At 43.4% G+C, this 16,891-nt stretch overlaps 1 protein-coding gene across 2 annotated transcripts in view; it reads left to right on the top strand.

The window, feature by feature from the left end:
* Nucleotides 1–16,891, top strand: part of SEC23B (SEC23 homolog B, coat complex II component) — a 52,153-nt gene that overhangs the window by 19,992 nt on the left and 15,270 nt on the right. For both annotated transcript variants that reach the window (XM_030825518.1, XM_030825517.1), the window contains exons 9-15: nucleotides 519–634; nucleotides 3,709–3,832; nucleotides 5,703–5,783; nucleotides 8,721–8,810; nucleotides 12,863–12,969; nucleotides 13,582–13,735; nucleotides 16,460–16,537. In XM_030825518.1, the coding sequence (XP_030681378.1) occupies nucleotides 519–634; nucleotides 3,709–3,832; nucleotides 5,703–5,783; nucleotides 8,721–8,810; nucleotides 12,863–12,969; nucleotides 13,582–13,735; nucleotides 16,460–16,537 (750 nt within the window). The remainder of the gene's footprint in view (nucleotides 1–518; nucleotides 635–3,708; nucleotides 3,833–5,702; nucleotides 5,784–8,720; nucleotides 8,811–12,862; nucleotides 12,970–13,581; nucleotides 13,736–16,459; nucleotides 16,538–16,891) is intronic.

Below are 16,891 nucleotides of genomic sequence, written 5' to 3'. Positions count from 1 at the left end.
TGCCAAGGAGGGCGGATCACTTGAGGTCAGGAGTTGGAGACGAGTCTTGCCAACATGGCGAAACCCCTGTCTGTACTAAAAATACAAAAATTAGCTGGGCAAGGTGGCATGTGCCTGTAATTTCAGCTATTCGGGAGCTGAGGCACAGGAATCCGTTGAACCTGGGAGGCAGAGGTTGCAGTGAGCTGAGATCATGCCACTGCACTCCAGCCTGGGTGACGGAGTGAGACTGTCTCAAAAAATAAATAAAAATACAAATACAAAAATTTGCTGGGGATGGTGGCGCATGCTTTTAATCCCAGCTACTTGGGAGGCTGAGGGAGGATGATCACTTGAACCTGAGAGGTGGAGATCGCACCACTGCACTCTAGCCTGGGCAACAGAGAGAGACTCTGTCACAAAAAGAGAAAAGAAAACGATCTACATATTTTTATATTTGATTGCCTCCTTCGGTATATTCAGGCATACCTTGGGAATAATGTCACTGTTTCCTAAAGATAGCTTTCCTCTCTTCACAGCACTATGAGATGCTTGCTAATCGAACAGCTGCAAATGGTCACTGCATTGATATTTATGCTTGTGCCCTTGATCAAACTGGACTTTTGGAGATGAAGTGTTGTGCAAATCTTACTGGGTATGTTGACAGTGAAAACCTGGGCAGAGTGACAGTGTTATTTTAAGGAAAGAGAAATTAGTGATGGAGCCATAGGAATGGCAAGGCCAACTTAGAGAAGCTTTCAGGTAGCTCTGGGCTATGGTTTCAGTGACTGGGGAGGGCCTGTGGGCTCCTTGGAGAGGAAAGTAGTGATTAGTAGGAGGGCTCAAGAGTTCACTACAGACAAGTTGTTTCAGAGTAACTTCATGTCTTCCTTAGAGTTGTTAACACTTTTACAGAGACCAGGCCAGGAAACAAGCAGCATGAACTATCCGGCCTTCATCAGGACACTTCCTTTTGAGAATTGGGGAAAACAGGGTCTGAATGCTGAAACAACTAGGAGAAACCTGGCTACGTGGCCATACTTTGTGGCTAACTCCAAGTGCACTCAGCCTAGAGATTGTACTGACTCAAAACCTAAGTCAGTATTGTATTCACAGGCCAGAGTGTGGAGCAGTGGTTCTCAACATGTGGTGGTATCCAGACTTGCAGCCTTAGGGGCTCCTGGGAACTGATTGGAATTGTATATTTCTAGGCCTTACCCAGACCTCCTGAATTGGAAACCCCGGGAATGCAGCTCTCTAGGAGATTCTGGGGCACATGAAAGTGTAGGAACCACTGATGAGCACTGGTCTGCAGCTGGCTACGTATTGTTATCACCAGGGGAACTTTAAAAACTACACTTTCTTTAGGTCTTGTCCTCAGAGATTCTGATTTAATTAGCATGAGGTGCAGCCTGGGCATCAGCATTTTAAAAGTTTCTCCCATGATTCTAACATAGAGCCGAGTTTGAGAACCATACAGCATCTTGAGCCTCACTCTAGACCTGAATCAGAACCTGCATTTGAACAGTATCCCAGGTGATTTGCATGTACAGAGGTTTGAGAAGCATCATAGAGCTGTGGAATGGGCCTGAGAGTCTGCATTTCTAACAACCCCACAGGTGATGCTGCTGGTCCCCAGTGAGTAAAAGGAATAGAAGGTAGAACCATAATCAGTTGGAGTTGTCCTAGAGAGCAGCAGATGAGTTGGGTGATAGAATTAGGGTCCCAAATGATACTGATATAGCTATCTCAGTAATCCACATTTAATAGTATGAATTCCTACCAGGGCCTTCCAGGAGTTCTGACTCAGAATGTCCATAGAAAAGCTTTAGTGTATTTGTGAACATCCCTTAGATTGTATGCTAGAGTTTGTGAATTTTTTCTGTGAAGAGTTACCATCTGTTGCACACATGTGTTAGTATAGCTCAAGGTGAGCCAACAGTGTGGGATGACTTCCAGCAAAAGCTAGGTGATCCTAGGCTGCACTATAGGAGGAGATTATCTTCAGGGAAGACCATATTCTTGGTTTCTTTGGTGCTAGTCACACCTTATCCAAATACATTGTTTTCTGTTCTGAACATTGCAATTTCAAGGGGCAATAGGAGATGAATTGGAGATGTTTGAAGAAGAGCAGTGGTGGAGAGTCCTGGAAACTGTCATGTGAGGAATGATTGAAGTAGCTGGAAAAGATTAAGCTGAAGACACATGGGGGTGTGAGAACTGTATTCAGCATTTGAGGGACTTTCCTGTGAAGGAATCCGATTTGTTCTGTATGTGACCAAAGAGTGGAACTAGAACCAAACTAGTGGGTGGAAGCTGCTGGCAAATGAAATTTCATTCAATATCAAGAAGGGCCTTTCTTAACAGAGCTGTTCAAACACAGAATGGACAGCTCAGGGAGGAAGCTCCCAATGCTGGAGGAGTTCAAGCCTAGTCTGGATGTAACTTGGCAGGTATTTTGCAGAGGGGTTGGTTGAGTGTTAGTATTAGAGTTGTGTGAATGTCACAGAAAACCCAAAATAAGTTTATTTCTCTGGCGGTAGGCAGCCCGGGGCTAGTATGTTGCTTTCATCATCATTAGGGGCTGAGGCTCCTACTAAGCTGCTCTACCACCATTCATATGTCATCTGTGGCTCAAGACAGTTGCTGGAGCTCTAGCCATTTACAGCAGCAGGAAAGAGGAAAGGTCAGAGAAGGATTGCTCTTCCTGGAGGAACACACTCCACATATAAAGGACACAGCAATAGTCAGAACTCACATGCCAACAGAGGCACATGGCCATAGGCAAGGCAGGCTGGAAAATGTCATTGTTCCAGGAAACTAAGGAAGAGGTAGATATTTGGTGCCAAAGAGCTGACTCCTCACTAGACGGTTCAGACACTCTGAGATGGCCGGACCAGATGATCTTTCTTGTGTTCTTCAAGATTCTGAGATCTTGTTTTATGAATGACGTTTGGAGGCATAACTTGTGTCAAGCTGTGCTTTTCTGTCCAAATGCATGAAATGCTGACATTTTGCACAATGTTTTCCTCTAACTTCAGTAAGGGATTAATATTAATACTCATGAGTTGGAAAAAATAACTATTGTAAAGTCAAGAATTCAGTGTTTTGGGGCAGTAAATTAACCTGAAAAGGATTTCCCACAGGCCTGGGTATTTTCCCATACCAAAGAACTGTGAGAGGAATTAGAGCTGTTCTTAAGGCTTCTGTTTAATGCTTTAGAAGTAGTTTCTTTGCTAAGTATGAATTTAACATGCTGTTTTTTATTTTTTTAATTCATTTTATTATTTATTTACTTACTTATTAATTTTTTTTTTTTTTTTGAGAAGCAGTCTTGCTCTGTTGCCCAGGCTGGAGTGCAGTGATCCGATCTCGGCTCACTGCAACCTCTGCCTCCTGGGTTCAAGTGATTCTCCTGCCTCAGCCTCCTGAGTAGCTGGGATTATGGCTTCTAATCTTTGTGTTTTTAGCAGAGATGGGGTTTCACGAATTTGGCTAGGCTGGTCTTGAACTCCTGACCGCAAGTGATCCGCCCTCCTCTGCCTCCCAAAGTGCTGGGATTACAGGCGTGAGCCACTGTGCCCGGCCTGTTTTTCATATTTAAATTAATCAGCACCTTTGGGGACCTGGTTTCTTTTTTTCTTTAAATTATTTTTGTAAATACTGAGGGAGCATCTGAATGGCTTTCAATCTTCCTAATACTCACTTGATTTTTTTCTTCTTACCTAGAGGCTACATGGTAATGGGAGATTCTTTCAACACTTCTCTCTTCAAGCAGACATTCCAAAGAATCTTTACTAAAGATTTTAATGGAGATTTCCGAATGGCATTTGGTGCTACTTTGGACGTAAAGGTACAGTAGACTTTTTTTTTTTTTGATGTGGACTCACTGTACTTCCCAGGCTGGTCTGAAACTCCTGGCCTCAGGCAGTTTTCCCACCTCAGCGTCCTAAAGTGCTGGGATTACGAGGCATGAGCCACTGTACCTGGCCATACTTTTAAAACTTCAGTGGAATTATAGTGTTCTTACTTTTTCAATCAATATCCAGACTTCTGGCAACTTCCACCTGCTGGACACGGGCATGTAAAAGCCAATTAAAAGGATCTCAACCAAATGGCTATTAAAAGCGTGTTATTCACTTTATCCCTTTGCTTCTTGAGGATGACCTATATATTTATTTATGTTCTAAGTAACAAGCTGCCTGGTTCCCCCAGAGGCTCTGCTCCACCCTGCTTCAAGGCAGTAGGAGATAGAAGAGGAAGTAGGGTGGGTGTTATGAGCAGCACTGTGGCCTGAGGACTGGGGCAGCCACACGGTGGTCTGCGTCCACCCAGCCATCAGCATGGCTCACTGCATTGCACAGAGCCATGGTTATGTTTAATGCCTTCCTGAAGAATAGCCAGAGTGCTCTAAAATAGACAGCATTGGGCCAGGCACGGTGGCTCATGCTTGTAATCCCAGCACTTTGGGAGGCCTAGGTGGGCGGATCACCTGAGGTTGGGAGTTCAAGACCAGCCTGACCAACAGGGAGAAACCCCATCTCTCCTAAAAATACAAAACTAGCTGGGCATGGTGGCACATGCCTGTAGCCCCAACTACTTGGGAGGCTGAGGCAGGAGAATGGCTTGTACGTAGGAGGCGGAGGTTGCGGTGAGCCAAAATCCTGCCATTGCACTCCAGCCGTGGCAACAAGAGTGAAACTGTCTCAAAAAAAAAAAAAAAAAAAAGACAGCATTGTGAGATTTTTTTTTTTTTTTTTTCCATGTAGGGACTCATGGCCCTGATACAGCTGATTCTAAGTCATTGAGAAAGCATTAAAAGAGGGTGTTAGGCCAGGCACTGTGGCTCACGTCTGTAATCCCAGCACTTTGGGAAGCCAAGGTGGGGTGATTGCATGAGCTTTGGAATTACAGACCAGCCTGGGCAACATAGCAAGACCCTGTGTCTACAAATGATTTAAAAAAAAATTAACCTCATGTGGTGGTGCACACCTGTGGTTCCAGCTACTCAGGAGGCTGAGGCGGGAAAATCACATGTGCCCAGGAGTTTGAGGCTGCAGTGAGCTATGATCATGCCACTGCACTCAGCCTGGGCAACAGAGTTGCTGGTTGATGGGGCAGGTAGGGGGCTGTCATTAGAAGATAGGACTGGCATTATTACTTGGAGAATTAGAGATAATTATTAAATCATCTAGGTTAAACTTTAAACCATAATCTTAAATGTTTGAGGGTTGTCTTTTAAAGATGGACTTTTGAAATGAATTCACATTTTAAAAATCTAAGTATGTTGGCCTTGTCATTATATTGGAGTTCATGAATTAAGTATTTTTAAAGCAACACAAAACAGTATGTTCTCTGATTAGGAATATGCAAATAATTATGGATATACATGAATGTGAATATATTCATATAAGGGATTGGAAAAGAATGTACTATTGTTAGAATTGTTATCTACATGTACAGTAATTTCAAAGTTTAAAAAGTAAGTTGTGAGAGTTGAAAATGCTCATGTTTCAAGTGTTTCTAAGGGCGGATTTTATTAAAGTTCTAATCACAGTGGCTGAGGAAAAGTTTGTAGGACTAAGCAGTTATGATCCCTGTGGAGTTTTCTCTTGGCAGAATAGTAGTGTTATATTTTCCCTCTAAGCTTTAATTGTGGCCATGATGAGAGCAGGATGGATTGAAGTGATCTTTAACTTTACACTGTCACATATTTGTTATAGACCTCTCGGGAACTGAAGATTGCAGGAGCCATTGGTCCATGCGTATCTCTGAATGTGAAAGGACCGTGTGTGTCAGAAAATGTAAGGAAAACAACTCCATCACCCTCACCTCCTGCCCTGGATTTAACCCATCAGAAGTGTCAGAGCATGATGATCTCACATGTATCACCTGTTGGATGTGTCTGCAGTGACAGGAGAAGGGCTAACCTTCATTGATGACTATACTCGGAGAGGTGGTGTTATTCCATCTGTTCATCCAAAGGGTTAGAGAGAAGGAAACTGAGGCTCAGAAAGGTTCAGTATCTTGCTCAGGGTCAGAACTGACATGAAGGAGCTAGAGCCCAAGTACCCCTGACTCCACCGCCCATGGTCGTTGTGCCAAAGCCACGGCATGCTGTTCAGCACAAGGCAAACATTCAGCACAGTCCTTCCAGAGTAAGCCTATTGCTCATTGCCCTTAGAGGTGATACCTTTGTCTCACTCAGCTAATAACAAGTCTTTTACAACAGAGACCACCATGAGTTGGTGTGGAAGTGGGTGACACTGCTGTGTTTGCAGACACTGTTTTCTCTAGTAATAGATTTTGAGAACAGTTCAGTTATCATTTGGGATGAGCGGCTTTGCTTATTGTCCACTTTCTCTGATTATACTTTACTTGCTAGGAGGCAAACCATTTGGTTTGGCAAGGCCTGTCTAAGGTGGTCCTGGGCTGGGGTTACACAGTCATGTTCTTCCCTCATTGTCACCGTCAATGGGAGGGTAGACCATAGACCCAGATGTGGATCCAAGGTGCAGGTTTACACCCCGCACCTGGCCCCAGCAAAGGGCTTATTTGCTCTGTGATTCAGTATCCTTATCTGGCAAATGCAGATAATAGCAGTGCCTACTCTACAGCATTGTTAGGAGGTTTAAATGAGTTGGTTCAGGTGAAGCAGTTAGTTCCTGGCACACTGGAAGTGTGGGTCTTCTTTCATGTTGTCAGCGACAAATGTTCTTGGGTGACCACATAAATTAAACTTTTGTTGAGCTTGGCAGAGGCGAGGCGATTTGAGAGCATATTCCTGTAGCCTTCTGAGTGAGGCAAATTGCTGCCCTAAAGCCCATCTGATGAGTCATTCATTACCCCCAGAGTACTAAGGGGCTTGTACCCCTATTTCCTGGCAAGGCTTTGGAAGACTGCCATGTTATAAAATATTTTTCATGGACTTAAAATCTGCCTGCTGAAGGCTTCTTGAAGTAGTTTAAGAAGGTATTTTTATGAATTAGTACAAACTAATTAATATTTCTAGTAGAATTCAGCCATGAAAGTTTTGTTTGGGGAATGAGGATGCAAAGAATAGGAAAATACAATTTTCAGACATACTGAGAAGTTTAAAGAAGAGTATGATGAATTTCTATATACCTACCATTTAGTCATTGATTGTTAACATTTTGCCATAATTGCTCTGTTGTCTTGTTTGCCGCATTCGCTTTATCTGATTTTCATTTATTTGCCACATTTGATTTATCAACTTTTTTTTTGCCGACGTTTGAAAATAATTTGTAGATATGACAGTCCTTAAGCACGTCAGTATGCATCTTCTAAAAATAAGGATGTTCTCCTACCATGGTATCATTATCAAACTTAAGAAAATAATAATTTCCTAATATCTAGTTCATAATTTTTGCCTAATTTCCCCTCAGATGCCCTTTGTAGCTGTTTTTACCCCAACTGGCATTGCATTTGCTATTATAGCCTTTGTAAAGTGAGAGTTAGGGTTAAAGGTGTGTGTACATTCAGGCGAAGTCTTTTTGCCAAGCATTCTTCCTGGGCAGTGTATACTTTATGCTTGTGTCACATCCAGAGGCACTATATCTGCTGTCCCATGTTAGACGTGCTGAGTTAGATCGCTTGGTGATGATGGTAACTGCCCCACTGCCTTTCTACTGTAAGGGAACACTTTCCCCCTTTGCCATTAGCAGGCAATATTTTGAATGAGAGTGTGTAGTACAATATGAAAATCTTGTTTGCCAACAGCCTAATGGTTTTTAGCATCCATTGATCTTCACGCAAATCAGTTTATTTCTTTGGGGATTATAAAATGGTCATTTCCTAGTTGTCTTTATCATTTCTCCAACAAAGGCATCTAAAGAGCAAACATTTAAGTAAGGAATTTGTGTATCAGTGAGAAAATGATATTTTGGAGCTCTAGAGGAGCCGTCATGGGTCTGGTGCTTAGAATGGGGTTAGCGAGGCAAGAAGGGGAGGCATGAATGCTCCTTTGACTTCTTTGCCTTTTTCCTGAGCACAGCTTTTCACCTTCCAGCAGATAATAAACACCTGCTTCCTTTAGAAAAGGCCACTACAAGGAAGGTGAACTCACGTGAATCCATCTATCTCATTATCTAGCTTAGAGAGTACTGACAGAACAGAGTGCACCCTCTCCGCTCTCCACCTTAGAGCTGCTGTGTGATTTCACTTTAAGAGTCTTTAAGAGTCTTACTTGATTGATTCTTTGTGGATTTCAGTGTTATATACCATGTAGAGACACCCCCCCCCCGACATACCCATCCCCCCCACGCACACAAGCAATGCATGTGTAAACCCAGAACGATGGGTCACACCTGTAATCCCAACACTTTGGGAGGCTAAGGCGGGAGGATTGCTTGAACCCAGGAGGTTGAGGCTGCAGTGAGCTGTGATTGTGTCACAGCACTCCAGCCTGGGCAACAGAGTGAGAGACCATCTCAAAATAAATAAACATAAATAACATATATGTATAGTATATATGATGTAATAAAAATTGGTCAGAATGTCAATATAAAAAGCTTAATTTTAAAGTGTAAATGTAAATGTTAAGCCTTCATCTGGTCTGCAGTTGTTCTCTTTTCAGGAGAAGGTTTCATTTCAACTTAAATGTTCTCCTAAAAGAAGATACTCTAAGTAGACTGCCCTACTCAGTCAGTACTTTTCGTTAGCGATTAACCATAGGGATGGTTTTCTGGTTTTGTTTTTTAAATTCCTCTTCCCGCCCCTAGGAGCTTGGTGTTGGTGGCACGAGTCAGTGGAAAATCTGTGGCCTAGATCCTACATCTACACTTGGCATCTATTTTGAAGTTGTCAATCAGGTGAGTTGGATTTCTTCACAGGTCTTCATGTCTTAGTGTCCTGTTTTGTGATTTATCTCAAACCAGTGGTCTCTGGTTACTTTCTTCACAAAGCGATATTCCTTGGGTATTGTATTAGGCCTGATGATAGTCTGGCATGACCTTTTCTTATTTATTCCTTCAAGGGTTTAGTCAGAGTCAGGCAGCAAATTACTTTTGTCCCTTTATTGTTGAACTGATAAGGTCATTAGAAGTGATGGGTTTTACCAGTCATCATAATGTTGGTGAATTTTTGAGTGCATCGGTTCTTTCCCTAATATTTTATTATGAAAAATTCCAAACATACAGAAAAATTGAAATTTCGTGCATCAGTTGACTCTTCCTTCCAGGAGAGATTTCTCTGTAGCACGCAGTGTTGTTTCATAGCTTTTTACCCACAGTAGAACTTCTTTAAAAAATGGAATCAATTCTCTTAAACCTTACTGCTGCTTTATCAACTAAGTTTATGTAATATTGTAAATCTTTTCTTGTCATTTCAACAATGTTATAGCATCTTCATGAGGAGTAGATTCCATCTCAACAAACGACTTTCTTTGCTTATGCATAAGAAGCAACTCCATATCCATTAAAGTTTTATCATGAAATTGTAGCAATTCAGTCCTGTCTTCAGGATCCACTTCTTTATCTTTTTAATAAAAAAAATAGGCCGGGTGTGATGGCTCACACCTGTAATACCAGCATTTTGGAAGGTTGAGGCAGGTGGATCACAAGGTCAGGAGTTCGAGACCAGCCTAAACAACATGGTGAAACCCCGTCTCTACTAAAAATACAAAAAAAAAATTAGCCAGGCATGGTGGCACACACCTGTAATCCCAGCTACCCAGGAGGCTGAGGCAGGAGAATTGCTTAAACTGAGTGATGGAGGTTGCAGTGAGCCGAGATTGTGCCACTGTACTCCAGCCTGGGAGACAGAGTGAGACTCCATCTAAAAAAAGGCCAGGTGCGGTGGCTCACGCCTGTAATCCCAGCACTTTGGGAGGCTAGGGTGGGCAGATCATGAGATCAAGAGATTGAGACCATCCTGGCTAACATGGTGAAACCCCATCTCTACTAAAAATACGAAAACAAAATTAGCTGGGTGTGGTGGCAGGTGCCTGTAGTCCCAGCTACTCGGGAGGCTGAGGCAGGAGAATGGCGTGAACCCAGGAGGCGGAGCTTGCAGTGAGCCGAGATCGCGCCACTGCACTCCAGCCTGGGCAACAGAGCGCGACTCCGTCTCAAAAAAAAAAAACAAAACGAGATGGGGTCTCTCTTTGTTGCTCAGACTCAAACTCCTGGGCTCAAGCAATCCTCCCACCTTGGCCTCCCAAAGTACTGGGATTACAGGCGTGAGCCACCACACCTGACCAGGATCCACTTTTTTTTTTTTTTTGAGATGGAGTCTTGCTCTGTTGCTCAGGCTGGAGTGCAGTGGCACCATCTCAGCTCACTGCAACCTCTGCCTCCCGGGGTCAAGCAATTCTGCTGCCTCAGCCTCCGGAGTAGCTGGGATTACGGGTGCCTGCCACCACACCCACCTAATATTTGTATTTTTAGTAGAGATGGGGTTTCACCATGTTGTCCTGGCTGGTCTTGAACTCCTGACCTCAGGTGATCTGCCCGCCTCGGCCTCCAAAGTGCTGGGATTACAGGCGTAAGCCACCATGCCCAGCTGAGGATCCACTTCTAATTCTAGTTACCTTGCTGCTTCCACCACATCTTCAGTGACTTCCTCCACTGAAGTCTCAAACCCCTCAAAATTATCTATGAGAATTGGAGTAAACTTCCAAACTCCTGTGAAAGTTGATATTTTGACCTCTTCCCATGAATGATGAGTGTTTCAATGACACGTGGAATGGTGAATCCTTTTCAGAAGATTCTTCATTTTCTTTGCCCAGATCCATCCCAGGAATCACTATGTATGGCAGCTATAGTCTTATGAAATGTGTTTCTTAAATAAGACTTGAAAGTCAAAATTTCTCCTTGATTCATGGGATGCAGAATGGATGTTGTGTTGGCAGGCATGAAAACGTTTATTTCCTTTATATCTCCGTCAGAGCTCTTGAGTGACCAGGTGCATTATCAGTGAGCAGTAATATTTTGAAAGGAGTCTTTTTTTTCCTGAGCAGCAGGTCTCAACAGTGGGCTTTAAATATTTAGTAAGCCATGCTGTACACAGATGTGCTGTCATCCAGGCTTTGTTGTTCCTTTTGTAGAGCACAGGAAGTGTAGATTGAGCACAATTCTTAAGAGTCCTAGGATACTTGGAATGGTAAATGAACATTGGCTTCAACTTAAAGTCACCAGCTGCCCAGGTGTGGTGGCTCACATCTGTAATCCCAGCACTTTGGGAGGCCAAGGTGGGTGGATCACTTGAGCTCAGGAGCTCAAGACCAGCCTGGGCAATGTGGGGAGGCCTCATCTCTACCAAAAATACAAAAATTAGCCAGATGTGGTGGTGTACGCCTGTAGTCCCAACTACTTGGGAGGCTGAGGTGGGAGAATCTGTTGAGCCTGGGAAGCCGAGGTTGCAGTGAGCTGAGATCATGCCATTCCACTCCAGCCTGGGTGACAGAGCAAGACCCTGTCTTAGAAAAACAAAATAAAGTCACCAGTTGCATTAACTCCTAACAAGAGAGTCAACCTGCCCTTTGAAGCTTTAAAGCCAGGCATTTGACTTCTCTCTAGCTATGAGAATCCTAGATGGCATCTTCTTCCAACAGAAGACTTATTTCCTTTACATTGAAAATCTGTGGTTTAGTGTAGCCACCACCTTCATCAGTGATCTTAGCTAATCTGAATAACTTGCAGCACATGCTGCTTCACCTTGTGCCATTATGTTATGGAGATGGCTTCTTTCCCTAAACCTCAGGAACCAACCTCTGCCAGCTTCCAACTTTTTCCTGCAGCTTCCTTACCTCTCTCCAGCTTCATAAATGAAGAGAGTTGGGACCTTGCTCTGGATTAGGCCCTGGCTTAAGGGAATGTTGTGTCTGGTTTGATTTTCTATTCAGACTACTAAAACATTCTCCACATCAGCAATAAGGCTGTTTCACTTTCTTATCATTCACGTGTTCACTTTTAATTTCCTTCAAGAACTTTTTCTTTGCATTCACAGCTTGGCAGTTTTGGGGCAAGAAGCCTAGCTTTCAGCTATCTTGGCTTTCAACATACCTTCCCTACTAAGATTAATGATTTTTAGCTTTTGATTTAAAGTGAGAGATGTGTGACTCTCCCTTTCACTTGAACACTTAGAGGGTATTGTAGGGTTATTAATTGGCCTCATTTCAATATTGCTGTATCTCAGGAAATAGGGGAGGCCCAAGGAGGAGGAGAGAGATGAGGGAAAGGTCAGTCAGTGGAGCAACCAGAATAGACACGACATTTATCAGTTAAGTTTGCCATCTTACATCGGTGCAGTTTGTAGCACCCCAAAGCAATTAAAATGGTAACATCAAAGATCACTGATCACAGATCACCATAGCAGATATATAATAATAATGAAAAAGTTTGAAATATTGTGAGAATTACTGAACTGTGACACAGAGACATTAAGTGAGCATATGATGTTAGAAAACTTGCGCCGATGGTCTTCCTTGATGCACGATTGCCACAAATCTTCAATTTGTTAAAAAATCTGCAAATAAGTGAGGCATGTCTGTGTTTGTTTAATGATTAACAATCCATCACAAACTGGATAATACATCAGCAATAATTCATCCAGTTTGTGATTCATCAATCCATCTTCGTTTCACTGCATTTCAAAACAAGCCGCAGTCATCCATGTATTTCATGCCTAAACCCTTCAGCAGGTATATCGTTAACTTAAGTTTGGTATTGAATGTAGTTCTTCATCTTTTTTGGAGATAAAGGTTATATGCAGTGAAATGTGCAAATCCTAAGTGTGCCCTTCAAAATGTGTCAAGAACCTTCCCGTCATTCTGTGTCAGTCATTTTAGAAGAGTACAGTGGGCTCTGTGACCGTGTTTGAGTCGTGCCTATGACAGACAAGGTTATGGCTTCTCATCCTACAGCACAACGCCCCGATCCCCCAAGGAGGCAGAGGAGCCATCCAGTTTGTCACACATTATCAGCACTCCAGCACCCAGAGACGCATCCGTGTGACCACCATCGCCCGAAAGTAAGCAGCCCCAGTTTCCTTTCTGTTGAGGAACTGACTGACATTTTTCTCTTGAAGAGATACTTTAACATTTGTTAGTTTGTCTTTTTGATTCCATTGAATGGTTCTCACCAGCCCTCATGGGCTTATTTGATCAGAGGAGGAGGCATTTTTGGCTAACCCAATTGGGCCTATGAACACTTGCCTAGAGGAATCATCTTTCTGTAGGAAATATAGTTCATTAAAAATTATTATTATTATTATCATCTGGAGACAGTCTCGCTCTGTTGCCAAGCTGGAGTACAGTGGCACAATCACAGCTCACTGCAGCCTGAACCTCCCACGCTCAAATGATCCTGCCACTTCAGCCTCCCAGGTAGCTGGGACCACAGGTGCCTGCCACCAAAACTAGCTAATTTTTTTACCTTTATGCAGAGAAATGGGGATCTCACAATATTGCCCAGGCTTGTCTTGAACTTCTAGGCTCAAGCAATCCTGCCACCTCGCCCTCCCAAAGTGTTGGGATTTCAGGAATGAGCCACTGAACCTAGCCTGTGTTTCTTTTTCTGAATGGATGTCTGGCTTTCTGATCTCTCCTAAACATAAGCATGGCACTAACTCTGGAACTGTCAGTTGGGCAGATGTACAGAGTCAGCTCAGGCACATAGAAGCAGCATTTGACCAGGAGGCTGCGGCAGTGTTGATGGCACGGCTTGGAGTGTTCCGAGCGGAGTCGGAGGAGGGGCCTGATGTGCTCCGGTGGCTGGACCGACAACTCATCCGACTGGTAAATTGGGGACAGTTGCATTAGGTTCAGTCTTGGTTTCTGCTTTACTTTCGAGAGAAGAAATCTGTCACTTAATTATTATTATATAGTGAATCAGCAAGAATTTATCAGTTGCCTACCTTATGCTGCACACTGGACATTCTGTTAAAGACGTGTTAAATGTGCATTTTCCCCTCAGAGATTTACATTATAGTTGGGAAGAAACAACATGCACGTAGCATTTGGAGAGTGATACAAATCTGTGTGGGTTGAGTTGACTTAGATGAGTCATTTTGTGAATGCTGTGGTTTTGGAAATAGGGATCCAGGCCTGGTGAATTTAGGGAGATGCCTTGTGTCAGTCTGGATTTAATCATATGAAAGAAGTCACACTGTAATTTAAACAGGGAAAGTCTTTTATAAAGAATACAACAAGGGAGTAGAACAGTGAGGGACTGGCTAGAAGGAAGTATAGAGAAGTGGGCAGCCACTACTTCTGGAGCCGAGATAGAGCACCAAAGGAAGTGCCCTTCTCCCTAGGGCTGATCCAGACATAGTTGGGAGGGCATGGCCATGGCTTGGTGAGTCTTTTGCAGAGAAGTTACCATGGTGCTGTGCCAGGGGAACTTGCTAGAAACTCACTCTCTAGAATTTGAAGAAAATCCACCCTCCAGGGTGCCAGGGAAAGCTGTGTACAGGAAAATGTCTCACTGGAGGCATGCAGGGATGCTGGTTTAGCTGCTGGCTGCCATGTTCTCCAGGAGCTCAGCACTGGGAGCCCCGGTGCAGCAGGACCTGGCACCCAGGAAGCTGCTGAATGAGCACTCCGGCGCCCGAAGCTGACTCTCACCTCCAACACTCTCTACTGACAAAGCTTGATATCGTGCCAGCTGGCAAAGGAGAGGTAGTGAAAGGGCCCATGTCCGTTTCACAGCAGGCAAAGGGGGTGAGTTTGGAGCCAGCATAAGGCAATAAATCAATAATTGGCACACGATAATCTTACCTTCCTAGAGAGTCACAGCATGTTTTTGTGATCAAAGACACCACGGAAAGGCCCAGTAAGGAAGCCTGTTTCATTTTGTTCAGCCCTCTATTTGCCCTTGCCATCTCATGGAACCATTTTTCAGGAAGTGTCAACATTTCAAACATAATTTGAAAATTGCTCCTTTAGGATTTCAGAGGGAGGATAGATAAGCAGAGGGCCCAGGTGGCTAACAAAGACTTCCTGTGCAAATGAGCCTTGAGTCAGGTTTTTATTAAAGAATAGGTTAATTGGAGAAGAGAAGGCAAGGCTTGCTGAGTGGAGGGCTAGCAGGAACGAGCCAGCGGGAGCTATCTGGGTCTTTTAGCTTGTGCTGAGGACTTTGGAGAAACCAGTGTCACATGAGGCCAGGTTGTGCAGTGGGGAACAGAGTCAGGGAAGGTACACCTTTATTGGGGAGCTCCTTAACTTTAAGGAGCAAGGGAGACTTGGGTGTGATTGTTAAGCAGGGGTGTGATGTTGGCATGATGCTTGTGTTTACATTTAATATCACCACGTGGGGCACATTGCAGGGAGAAAAGGCTATTGTTGTGAATGGAGGATTTTTCAGGCTCAATGGCACTGAGACCAGCATAGTGGCAGTTGAGATGGAGGAAGCAGAAGGTTTGAAATCAGGATGTAAACTGAAAGAATTGACAAAACTTGATGAAATGATTCTGTGTAAAGTCAAACACCAAAAAGTCAGCACTGAGTGACATTTCACACGTAGGTAACTGCATGAGTGGTGATGAGGTAGAAGATGGGAAAGGAGAGCAACTTTAGGGTGGGAGAAGGTGAATCTCTTTTTTTTAATGTAATAGTTTATTTTTGATAATTGAATGTGAACTTGCAAAAGTGTGTCTCACGAAAACTCCCGTATTTGGGTGGATGTCCTGACTGGGGCTCAGGCTAGAGGTCAGTACTGGACACTGGAGGGTGGATTTGGATGACATCCATCTGGCTCTAGTGTTCATTTGTACCCAAAGCAGTGAGGATGGGAGGAGGGGGTCAAGAACTAACCCCCAAGGAGTCCACAGTTAGGGGGAGGAGGAAGACAAAATCATTGAAGAAGGCAGAAAAGGGTTGGTTGGAGAGATTATGAGAAATAGGAAAGTGATGAGTTTCAAGACGTTTGGGCAGTCACCTGGCTCATGCTGCTAGGAAGTTCAAGAAGACGAGAATTGTGGAAGGACACCAGATTTTGTGGGAAGAAAGTAATTGTTAGAAATGGGGTTTCTTTAAATGGTGAACAGCCCAATTCTTTGGTGACCAGAAATGTGTGAGCAGAAATAAAGGCAGGAAGAGAAAACATTGTGGTTCAGAAATCTGCCATAGGGAGAAATAAATTTGAGTTTTATTGTGAGAGAACATCAAAACGTAACTATAATTGTTAGTTTTCATGGTGTTAGAGGGTTTTCATATGGAACAGGTGCCTGGAAGAGCTCACCTAACTTCTCTGGTCAGGGCGGTCCTCAGGCCAGCATTGCCTGAGAGCTGATTAGAGATGCAGAATCTTCAGCTCCTCCCTAGACCCTGCATTTTAACAAGACCCCCTGGTCATTTGCCTGCTCATTGATGCTTGAGAAATGCTAGTCTAGGACTTACAGTAAGTGGCAGAGTTCAGACTGGATGTAGCTTCGTCCAAGAATATTTCCAGGTAATGCTAACTTAGATTTTTCTCTCTCTTTTTGTGTGTGTTTGTTTTTTGGTATTTTCTTTCCATAGTGTCAAAAGTTTGGACAGTATAACAAAGAAGACCCCACTTCTTTTAGGTTATCAGATTCCTTTTCTCTATATCCTCAGGTAAGTACTATATGTTTCTAAAATAACTACAGAGCAATAAATTTTGATAGAAATTAACTTTATTCTCAGGGTAAAGTGAAGGATTTTTAATGTCTTGAGACTCAGTCTGTAGGTGATAGAGATTGTTCAACCCAAGTCGAATGTGTGTCTAGGCAAGACAGCACCATAAGCCCTACAGAGATAAAGATGGCATGCAGAGGGGAGGAAACTCATGCATACATTTTCATGAACAGGCAAAACAGGATCATTGATATAAGGCCGTAAAAAATATCTCTGATGTGTAGAAGTTCTGGGCAAACAGATACCTCAGCAACAAACCAAGAAAATGAGCACACATGGAGATGAAGATAACAA

The sequence above is a fragment of the Nomascus leucogenys genome, chromosome 13 (genome assembly GCF_006542625.1).
Source record: "Nomascus leucogenys isolate Asia chromosome 13, Asia_NLE_v1, whole genome shotgun sequence".
Classification (NCBI taxonomy): Eukaryota; Metazoa; Chordata; class Mammalia; order Primates; family Hylobatidae; genus Nomascus; species Nomascus leucogenys.
Note: the sequence above shows the minus strand (reverse complement) of the source record. Positions and strands in the feature narration are given on the sequence as shown.